Source organism: Lates calcarifer, linkage group LG13 (assembly GCF_001640805.2).
Source record: "Lates calcarifer isolate ASB-BC8 linkage group LG13, TLL_Latcal_v3, whole genome shotgun sequence".
NCBI classification, from domain to species: Eukaryota; Metazoa; Chordata; class Actinopteri; family Centropomidae; genus Lates; species Lates calcarifer.
This window is the reverse complement of record NC_066845.1, coordinates 26,613,712-26,624,944: the sequence shown is the minus strand read 5'-3', so window position 1 is coordinate 26,624,944 and position 11,233 is coordinate 26,613,712. Positions and strand designations below refer to the sequence as shown.

Below are 11,233 nucleotides of genomic sequence, written 5' to 3'. Positions count from 1 at the left end.
GAGTCTGGAACAAAAACAAAGCTCCTAATCTGATCTGAATGAATGGCAGTAATTAGACAGCAGTGCTCTGATATTAACGACACGAACAAAGAGTTTTCTCTGTGCTCTCCATAGCAGACTGTCAGACAGACGTATGTGCTGAAGAGGTTGATGTTTACACAGTGGAATCAGATGTTAAAGGTTATGATATATATTATATTATACATATTAGAATATGGAGACTGAGAACAGAGCAGTGAATCAGAGAAATAAAACATTATCTTCTGCTGTAAAGCACAAACACACAGTCACAGCTCTGCAGGTACAACACTCAGCCCCGCCCTCAGGTGAGCAGACAGACCTGCAGCAGGACAAACACCCGCTGCCCTGAGGCTGCAGCCCAGAAACACTGTCTTTATGCTCCACTGTTGGTTCCACACTGACAGCGACACTCTGATCATGTCCCTGACGTCTGTCACCAGGTGATGGAGGGCAACAAGAACGCCTACGCCTCCGTCATCAACGACCTTCACCCGCCGGTCATCACCCGCTACGTCCGTCTGATCCCGGTCACCAAGCTGTCCACCACCGTCTGCATGAGAGTGGAGCTGTACGGCTGTCCGTGGGACGGTAAGACACACACAGTCACAGTGTGTGTGTGTGTGTGTGTGTTCTCGACATTAGAGGATGCTGACTCAGTAGATTCAGACTTTTATTGCTTCTCAGAAATGTTTACTCCTCCTCAGTCTGAAAAGTCATTGACCTCTGAGGATAAACACAAACAGCTTTACAGTTAAAAACCCTCAGCTGCTGGTGTCATGTCTGGGCTTTTATTTTGGTAATAATTCTGATCAGTGAACGAGTCCTTGTCCTCTCAGTGAGACCTGAATGACTGTGACCTGAACCCCTTTAACGTGCCCCCCCTCTCTGCAGACGGTCTGATCACCTACAGCGCTCCGGAGGGTCAGCTCATGATGCCGCCTGGTTACCCCATCGCCAGCCTCAACGACTCCACCTATGACGGAGTCCATGAGAGGAGGCAAGTCTCACACACACACACACACACTCACACACACCTGTGACAGTTCAGTGCTTCCTGTTTTCCTGACCAGCTGTTTGTGACTGGTCCAGCAGGAGGCTGTTCGGCGGCCTGGGTCAGCTGACGGACGGGGTGATCGGCCTGGACGACTTCCTGCTGACGCGTCAGTACCACGTGTGGCCGGGCTACGACTACCTGGGCTGGAGGAACGACTCGCTGGGAACTCAGGGATACGTGGAGATGGAGTTTGTGTTCGACAGGCAGAGGAACTTCACCTCCATGAAGGTTTTCTTCTCACTTTAAATTCTAATTCATCCTCAAGTTTAACTTCATCTTTCTAACTGAATCGCTCCTCTGTCCGTCCAGGTTCACAGTAACAACATGTTCGCCCGCGGCGTGAAGATCTTCTCCTCCGTCACCTGTTGGTTTAAGCCCCGCCTCATCGCCGGCTGGGAGGCGGAGTCTGTGGTGTTCAAGACGGTGCTGGACGACAGGAACCCGAGCGCCCGCTACGTCACCGTACCGCTGAACCGCCGCGCCGCCAAGTCCCTCCGCTGCCGGTTTTACTTCGCTGACGTGTGGATGATGTTCAGCGAGATCTCCTTTCAGTCAGGTAACACACACACACACACACACACACACACATCATTTACATTTCTGCCAAAACAGAAAAATGAAATAACTTCTTATTTGTCCCTCAGAGGACACCATACTCCCGACCCAGATGACCCCGGTGGAGCCTTCTCCTACAGCCAGTGGGGAGAGCACCATGACAACCACACCAAAGACAGGTCTGACCTTTGACCTTACCTCAGTGACAGCATCTTAACTACACTGTGTATCATCTCAACATCAGTCAAAATAACATTCACCTGTTTAAAACTGAGACTGAGTTAAAGAGGAGGATGTGAAGCCAAGGGGCTGATGGGAAATGTATCAGCAGTTCCTTGTTCTAATCATCACCATCACCTTGAATCTGTCCGATTTGAAGAATAACTGGATAAAAAACACAAGTGAAAATGGTGTAAATGTGGAATTGACGCCAAAAAACATCCTCTCACATATTACCTCTGCACCATACTCTCTGGTTTAATATCTGCAATAATCTGCAGGAAACAGTTTCCTCATCGTTCAGTCTTAACGTCTGTCGTCTTCTCCACCACAGTTAATCCATCAGCCAGTGATCCGCCCGACGACGGGAACACGCCCATTCTGATTGGCTGCCTGGTGACCATCATCCTGCTGCTGGTCATCATCATCTTCCTCATCCTCTGGTGTCAGTACGTCTGCAAGGTGCTGGAGAAGGTGAGGAGAAAGAGGGTTCTCCTCAGGTTCTCAGTCAGGGTTCTGGTTCTGGTTCTGAGCTACAGAACGATGACGACGCTGACGTCGTTTAGAGGAACACAGAGTTCCTGTGAACTGAAGTTTCTGTTCTCTTCGGTTTTTGGCAGTTTCAGTGTTGTGTTCAGGAACAGGGCAAAAAAAGGAAATGGAGCGTTGGATAAAACTGATGGCCCCCTGTTTTCAGGTCTGTCTTGATTAGAATTTGGTGGTCAAAGCTCAAAGGTCAAGGTCACTGTGACTTCTAACTCAGGAATTCACACACTAATTATGACACAACAGGAAAAAATGGTGACGTGATGACATTTTCTATCCAAAGGGTCAAAGGTCAGCTTCATCAAAAATGTTCTACAAAAACTCAGGAACAGAAAGTTTGTTGTGGCCATACTTCCTGTGACTTGACTGGTTGGTGGATAAAACCATGAGCTGGTTATTCCAGTCATTTATTTTGGATTATTGAATTTTCCCCCCATGTAATTATTCTTTGGACGGGTGTATTGTAAATGTTGAAATACACTCATCCAAACATTTTCTAAACAAACCACCTGTTGATTCTGAATCTGTTTGAAGCAGCTGTTCAGTATAAACTGGTTGGGCCTGATCACAAACTGAAGACAGAGTTGGGTTTGGACGATTATTTTCCTTTTTAGGAAATAAGATTAGAGTCTATGGCTTTGCGGGGGTGTAGTGTTTATTATAGACCAGAGAACAAAAGTCTTGAATGGTTGAAAAATGCAGGGACAAGTCTAAAATCCTGAAGTGAATTTAGCAGCGAGACTCTGAGAGGACCACAGGTCACACTCAGGTTCTTCATTTACACTCATGTCCTGGTTTTTAAGGACTAAAAGAAGTTTCATTCGTTCTTTCTCCTCCTCCAGGCTCCACGTCGGATCCTTGACGAGGAGGTGACGGTTCGACTGTCGTCCTGCAGCGATACCATCATCCTACAGACCCCACCTGTGCCCCCCCGCTCTGGACACGCCTCTACAGGTAGTCAACAGATACTGGACCTATTCTAATAGTAAAAACAGCAGAGTAGAGATTATTTATACAGAAATCTGGAGGGTGGACTTCATTCTGTGCTGTGTCTCCCTACAGACATTCAGTCATTGGAGTCACTGACTCTCCTTATCTTTCTATCAACCCTTTCTGAGATCTCACCAATTTAAATACTTTTCCCACTGATTGTTTCAGTGGAAATACTCTCGTATTTTATCTGCAGTAACAGCAGAAAGCAGCATAATGTTTTAGTACATCATTAGTTTTCAGTGCAGCTCAGTGAAAACTATATTTGACTCTTGGAGACGTGAGACAACAGATCAGTCATTAAAAGGTCACCACCCGGCATCAGCTCCAACATCCAGGCCCGGAGCTGGAGCCAAATGTAGGAAACATTAGACAGTGAAAGGTCAGTGACACACAGTACACTGCACTGTAACAGGGACACACACACCAGCTGCTTTGCTGTAACAGCTTCAGTAGAAATGTATTGATCACAGTGCCTGGACATCCGATCATCAGGAATGTCTGGTTCTCGTTCGTGTGATTCATTCATGTGTTGTGTTTTTCCTCAGGCCCGGCCAACGCTGACCCTCACTATGAGAGAGTTTTCCTGTTGGACCCACAGTACCAGAACCCAGCGGTGCTGAGAAACAAGCTGCCGGAGCTGTCGCAGAGCGCCGAGGCCTCAGGTGAACGAACACGCCTTCCTTTAAACTTCCATCGTCACGACAGACAAAAATGTCAAAGGATAAAACCTGGGTTGACAAAGACAAGAATTCCCCCTTCAAAAACTCCCCACTTGCTCACTCAGGCATGTCATTATGTTCATGTTTTATTGACCATCTGTGGAAGCTTAGTGTTTGTTCACTGTGAGCTTCCTCATCTATGGAAACATAAACTCGTGTGGAAGTTATTCTGAATCAGTGATGCCTTAAAAATGTTCCAGATGCATCCGTGTCGACATGCTTGGACTCGACCGTCTGCTCTGGTACTGTTTTTTTTTTTCTTTTTTCTGAAGCTGTCAAAGAGCAGAGGCCTCTGGTGAAACAGACTGCTGCAGTCTGCCCCCTACTGGCTCAGTCAGAAACCCCACACATCAGCAACAGGAAAAACTCCAGCCCTCTGTCACTCGTTAACACCTCCTGAGTTCGTTTCCTTTATTTCCTCCAGAACATGTCGAACAAACTGACACCTCTTTTTTCTCTCTCTCTTCTTTTATATTTTCTGATGATGCTGTAAAACTGCTGAATCTGCATGCTCATTCATTCTGCAGTGTTTCTCTCCTTTACCTCCCTGTTTCTCTCTCTCTCTCTTCGTTACCTCCTCTTCATCCTCCAGCTCTCCTCCTTGGTAACCCTCTCTATGACCTGCTCCTGCTGACTTCCTGTCACATGACCTCGGGCTGGCTGCGTGGTAAGAGCTGAAAGGTGTGACCTCAGACATTTAAACATCTCTCAGACACAGCAGACAAGAGGAGGATGAGTTTTCATGCTGCTGCGTTCTGCTTTTCTCTCTGGAATTGGTCTGTGGCTGCAGTTCTACATGCAGATGTATTTCAGCCAACTTCCTTGGTACCTAATAATGTGTTAGCTTCACACATAAGCTTGGTTCCATGTTACTTTGAGTCATGCACAGCAGAAAGCAGCTGTTTTTGATGAGGTTATTACATTTCCATCTAACTTATTATGTTATGATTGAATCATCTAACTCCCATCTCTCTCCATCAGCGTGTGGAGGAGGGTACGCCGAGCCCGACGTCACCCAGTGCACGCCGCACCAGTGTTTCCACAGCAACGCGCCGCACTACGCCGAGACGGACATCGTGCGGCTGCAGGGCGTCACCGGCAGCAACATGTACGCTGTCCCCGCCCTCACCGTGGACTCCCTCACCAGGAAGGACATCTCCGCTGCCGAGTTCCCACGGCAACAGCTGATCTTCAGGGAGAAGCTGGGGGAGGGGCAGTTCGGAGAGGTGAGCGGGGTTGACAGGTTTCTGAAAACAAACAGAAGGATGGATGTGATTTATCTTGATGCTGGAGTCCTCCAGAGTCTGATCAGGATTTCCTCCTGCAGGTCCACCTGTGTGAGGCTGAAGGACTCCCAGAATTCCTTGGGGAGGGGTCGCCCCTCCCTGACAGAGACGGCCACTCTGTGCTGGTGGCTGTTAAACAGCTGAGGGCCGACGCCACCAGCCAAGCCAGGTATTTGTGTGCAGCTCCAGTTCCGGTGAATTCTTATTCATGTTTGTGATTCATGTGAACTGGATCCAGGCGAGGACTACGTGCTAGGTTCTGTTTGACATATAGCAGGCTGCTGCTGCTCCACAAGGAGGAGCTGTTCGGTCATTGTTGTACCAGTTTTACACATGAAGCCTTGCCTACACCCATGGTTTCCAACCTGAGAATCAGGACACTACATTCATTCACAACACTAGAACTAGATTCTTGGTTTGAAGTATAATTCAGATTTTTTTTATGTCTGAGATCAAGGCTAAACCTGAAAATGTCTCATCTTGTCTTCTTCCATCTGTCCATCCATCAGGAACGACTTCCTGAAGGAAATAAAGATCATGTCTCGCCTGAATGACCCCAACATCATCCGGCTGCTGTGTGTGTGCGTGTCGTCTGACCCGCTGTGCATGGTGACCGAGTACATGGAGAACGGAGACCTCAACATGTTTCTGTCGCAGCGGGAGATCGAGAGCACGCTGACACATGCCAACAACATCCCTTCAGTCAGGTTAATACACCATATACACAGTTTAGACTGCTTACACATGCTAACAACATGCTATCAGTCACACTTCGTGTTATCTGAACTTTTCAAAGCATTTGCTTCTTGTAGTTTTTAATGCAAACAGCAGGGGGAGACATAGATTCCTACCACATATGCTACAATTGTTTCTCTCCCTCTCCCTCCCTCCAGTCTGTCCGACCTCCTCCACATGTCGGTGCAGATCTCGTCAGGGATGAAGTACCTGGCGTCTCTGAACTTCGTGCACCGAGACCTGGCCACCAGGAACTGCCTGCTGGACCGCCGCCTCACCATCAAGATCGCTGACTTCGGGATGAGCCGGAACCTGTACAGCAGCGACTACTACCGCATCCAGGGCCGGGCGGTGCTGCCCATACGGTGGATGGCCTGGGAGAGCATCCTGCTGGTGAGGGACTGAGGGAAAAGATAATATATGATAGGAGTAAAGAAAGAAAAAAATAAGACAATTTACACCTCGTATTAATAAGCTGTTTCCTGACCTCTCTACCTCTTCATAATGATGGGCTTAAAGTAAAACCAAAAGCTTGAAACCGAGTGTTTTCCCGACCCAAACCAGGTCTCAAGCTGAAACTATCTTACTTCTACGTCCACAAATGTAGAGCCATACACTAAAAAGTAGTATGAAAGAAATATGTTTGTGCCAGAAAACCATAAAGTATTGAACCTCTGATTTTGAAGTTTGGTCCATCAAGACTCCAGACTCCAAAGACCCAGTGTGATCCAGTCTTTTGGAATCAGGTCAAATGGAGGACTTGTAGTCCATCTGCTCTCCAAAGGTTTCAGGTTTGTCTTTTGATAAGGGCTCATTAGGGTTGACAAACACCTTGTGGACCTAGAGGACAGCCTCTAGAGTCTTAAACTTAAAAAACTCTTTCATGAAATGTAATAATTTGACTTCTACTGCTTTTTCATTTCACCTCCAGGGTAAGTTCACCACAGCCAGTGACGTGTGGGCGTTTGGCGTCACCCTGTGGGAGATCTTCACTCTGTGTAAGGAGCAGCCCTACAGCCTGCTGTCTGACGAACAGGTCATAGAGAACACTGGCGAGTTCTTCAGGAACCAGGGCAGACAGGTGAGATGAATCAAAAGCACCCACAAAGATAGTTGATAGAAAGCTATTCGTCCAAAATTATTCTTGCATCCATGCTTTATTTAGGCTCTTCTTATTCTACCTTTCAGCAATTCTACACCTCTAAAAGGTCTGTCGGTTTTCATTAGAACATGCCCGATACTACTGGTTTTTCAGATCACCTTGACTGAGTTCATACACTTGTTGAATACTTTTCCCATTTCTTCACTGTGTGGTCCCTTTAACTCTCTTGTATTTCCCTCTCAGATTTTCCTGTATGCCCCTCCACTCTGCCCACCTTCTCTCTTCGAGCTGATGATGCGTTGTTGGAGTCGGGACATCCCCAACCGACCCTCCTTCGAGGGACTTTACCAAGCCCTGAGGCCCCACGTCAACCAGTGAGCCCAGGTCGCTGGGATGTACCACTCTGGCTTTCCTCGGCTTCAGGGGGTTTGTCCATCTCTGGACTCCTGGAAGACGACAGACTGACGAGAAGACAGAGGATTGGTTTTGTGTAACAGGAGCGAGTTGCTGTCGGAGGGAGTGAGGACACCGGCAGAGCTGTGGTCAGGAGGTTGGTTTGCTTTGTGGGAATAGCAGCACGCTATGGGAAGATGGGAAGAGAGAAGGCTGGTCAACTCAGAGGAGAAACGTTTCGTGAGATCCCAACCTTTCAGTCGTAGTGAACAAGGATTTCTAAGCTTTCTAAAGATTTCTGTCAATGCCAGTTTCAGTTTCATTCGTCTCTTTAAAGCCTCTTTGACCAAAATGTTTCGTCGGACCTTTTGACGTTTCTTCTTTTCATGGTGTTCTGGTGCCAAAGGTGCCGTCAACTTTATTCTTCTTCCTCTCTGGACAGACTTTTCAGTCTTGGTAGTTTCTCCTGTCCCTGTGGTTTTTATTATTATTATTATTAATATTAATATTGTTATTGTAAAGCACTGTGTCTGTGTCTCTCAGTTATTCATGTTCATATATTAACCCACACTGGAGCTAGGGTTAGGGTCAAATTGTAGTGTAGGATTTTATTGTTAGATTTTTATTCTATTTTATTTTTCTTGGTTTATTGTATTTCACTTGTTTTGGTCTGTTTTTGTGGATATGAATGTTGTTCAGCTGAGGTTCACATCACAGTGCCAAGAGGCTGGGTTGAAACCTGTGTGGTTCACAGACTGAGAGTCAGTCAGTGAGGAACTGTGGGTAATTTGGGAAAGAATCACAATCAGAGGCACGTAGAAACCAAACAAGAAAAAAAAACAGCTGTGCCTTTTTGTTGCCAAAGAGAAACAAAGATTATTAGTGTTAAATAATACCATTATTTATGGCAAAACATTATGCAAATTGGTGGATGCTTTTATTCAAAGTGCCTTACATTTGTAGCAGGAGTGCCAGTGGGAATTAAAACAACAACTCGGGTACTGCAAGTGAGGAGGGTCATCAACCCTCAGAGTGTAATGCAAACATCTAACATTAAGGTATCACACTGCCTTTGTCTGTGTTTGTGGTGGGGCCTAAAAATGTGTGTGTGTTAAGTGTGTATATGTCTATGTTAGAGCCCATAGACCTGTAGGTGTATGTGCTGTGTCTCCATCAGCCCTGCTCTGCCTCGATGGAGTTCGCTGTGGTTTGGTTTGGGTTTAAATTGGCCAGTTTTGTCTTTTCATCACCGATAAGAAAACGGTGAAACAAATCAAACTGTTCAGATTAAGATTAAGTTTTAACAGAAACAGGACCTTTGCAGAAGCTCAAATGTTAAAGACAATGAAGGCAGTATAGCCCGGTTGGTTTGGTGTGATTTTAAAGACATGCTACAGCAGCCAATCGGATCGCAGCGAGGTAAGATCTCGGCGACTGGAGATCAGGCATAACATCTACATTTTGGGCCATACGTAGCAGAACTACTGTGTTAGAAATGGGACCCTCAGAGCTGAGGGCCAATGAGCCACAAGGGACTGAGAAGCAGGGGCTGATACACCTCGGACAGACGACGCCATCAGACGAGTCCCGCCTCTCACTGCATTAACCAGCCAATCACTGCTGCACCTTTCCCTCAAGGAGATTCAGTAAAGAATACACAGATTCTTTTGCATGAATAATGACCTGTCAACAGGATGTTTGAAAAACAAGTCTTTCGTGAAATCTATACTGATTTTTACCGCATAGCATTTGAAAGAGTCTTGTTTACAGAACTAATGCAGGATGGATGCAGCGCAGAACAAAATGAATACAGGGCTGTGGACTTTACAGTGGCCTCTTCTTGTGATCTTAAGTAAATCAATGGAAAGACGGATACAGAGAGAGATGATGTCGACAATGGTGAAGATGGGTTTTCCATGTACTGCAGAGAGATGGAGATTCAAGCAAGTAAAACTAAAGGTGATTGGTCAACACTGCAACTGGATTAAAGTATGTTCCTCCACTCTGTCACACCAACATTAAATGTCAAAATCTCAATGAGCAGCTCACGTCAATGGAACTGCTTCTATCAGTGGATTCAGGCAGATTTGTGCAAATCTCTCAGTTAATAGTCTAGATAGTTCTCCAAGTTAGCAAGCCTGCTAAAGGACAGTTACGCTGCATTCAGGTCAGTTATGTAATTTTCTACTTTTAAGTAATTGTGACTGGGAAAGTTGAGTTTTTCTGAAAGTTCTGACAAATACAACTTTCCATCAAAGACCGTTGATAGAGGTAATTCTGCAGTAAAACAACTATCACTCAAATTACACATTTTGTTTTGTTCATTGATAAAGATAAGAGACGCAGCTGCACGTGAAGACTGAGGAATTGTTCCCAACATTGCCTCCCATGTGGCGTGAACTGGGCATTATAGCTAACTTGGAGAGCTAGCATGTTAGCGTACAGTTCACCAGCTAACGCAGTCACTTTGCTTCTGGTGCCAGCTGTTTTGCAGTGACATGGATAAATGATGTTGAGCTGTTCACTCTCTCTGGTGTGATCCAGGCTGAAATATCTTCAACGTAATTATCGTGTGTGTAAATGTGTTAAAGCACATTTTCATTTTTGAAATGTCATCATGTCACGTCCCATTCTTTTTATGTGTGTGTCTCTCAGTTAATGGCAGTGTACATGTGTTGTACAGTATTTTGAATCCTCCCATCAAATTATTCAAAATATAAAATGGCACAAACCAAAATCACTTTCACAGGAGCGAGGGAGGAAGACCAAATATGTTACGTTTGAGTGCATCCTTAAGTGTTTTTGTCGTTACAGTAGTGTTTTGTTATCTGTACTGTATCTTAACACTTCTCTAAATGTATGAGAGTGTGTGTGTGTTTGAGAGAAAATGAGTTTTGTGAATGAGTGTTTTCGACATTCCTTTGAGCACTGGGAGCTCGTTGGGATTGAAGTGGTTAACCAGAGTTGCTGTGTTGTGCCATATGATGTGATTAAATGAGGGAGAGAGGATTTTTAAAAAGTGCAGGAAGTAAGGAAACCACTAAACTCAATCTCCCAGAGTCCTTTGCTACAGTGAGCCTGTGTATTTTGTTCTGGTTGCATTAGAGAGATAGGTGAGTCTTTTAGTTTGATAGTGTACAGTATAAGTGATCTATAATATCTCAGTGTGTGAATGCAGATTAGGTGTGATAATTGTTATTGATAATTGATTATCTATCAGAATCTATAGTAGCTATTTCTCTGATTATTTCTCTCCTGGAAAGGTGTTGGGTTCTTTCTTTTTTTGTTCCAACAGGAATTCAGCAGTTTGGAATATTTCTAACAGAGATGTCCTGTTTGTTTTCTCTCCACTCTCTCATCCACACTGTGTGATCTTCAGTATTGTTTCAGACATATATTGTACATAGGCTAGTAGCTGTGTATATTAATATATTGGGTGTTAGGAACCATGCGTTCTGTCGTCCCAAGTCATTTTCACTCTGTATCCTCTCATGTCTCCGTTTGTTTTTCTTATAATAAACAGTCAAATTTGTTTAAAGAGTTGAGGTCGTGTCTTATTTTTCATATTTCACCTGTCCAACTTGCTGGACCTATACTGGTCCATCATCAT

At 45.2% G+C, this 11,233-nt stretch overlaps 1 protein-coding gene across 3 annotated transcripts in view; it reads left to right on the top strand.

Annotated features, from left to right (window-relative positions):
* The window catches only part of ddr2l (discoidin domain receptor family, member 2, like), a 34,066-nt gene extending 22,905 nt beyond the window's left edge, over positions 1–11,161 (top strand). For 2 of the 3 annotated variants that reach the window (XM_051074868.1, XM_018663726.2), the window contains 15 exons: positions 462–609; positions 913–1,018; positions 1,114–1,303; positions 1,385–1,631; positions 1,720–1,809; positions 2,184–2,323; positions 3,238–3,349; positions 3,934–4,050; positions 4,700–4,774; positions 5,089–5,333; positions 5,435–5,562; positions 5,903–6,100; positions 6,287–6,521; positions 7,060–7,209; positions 7,474–11,161. In XM_051074868.1, coding sequence (XP_050930825.1) covers positions 462–609; positions 913–1,018; positions 1,114–1,303; positions 1,385–1,631; positions 1,720–1,809; positions 2,184–2,323; positions 3,238–3,349; positions 3,934–4,050; positions 4,700–4,774; positions 5,089–5,333; positions 5,435–5,562; positions 5,903–6,100; positions 6,287–6,521; positions 7,060–7,209; positions 7,474–7,608 — 2,316 coding nt within the window. In that variant the 3' untranslated portion in view covers positions 7,609–11,161. The remainder of the gene's footprint in view (positions 1–461; positions 610–912; positions 1,019–1,113; positions 1,304–1,384; positions 1,632–1,719; positions 1,810–2,183; positions 2,324–3,237; positions 3,350–3,933; positions 4,051–4,699; positions 4,775–5,088; positions 5,334–5,434; positions 5,563–5,902; positions 6,101–6,286; positions 6,522–7,059; positions 7,210–7,473) is intronic. The other variant, XM_018663744.2, reaches the window with a different exon arrangement.
* The last annotated feature ends 72 nt before the right edge of the window (positions 11,162–11,233 follow it).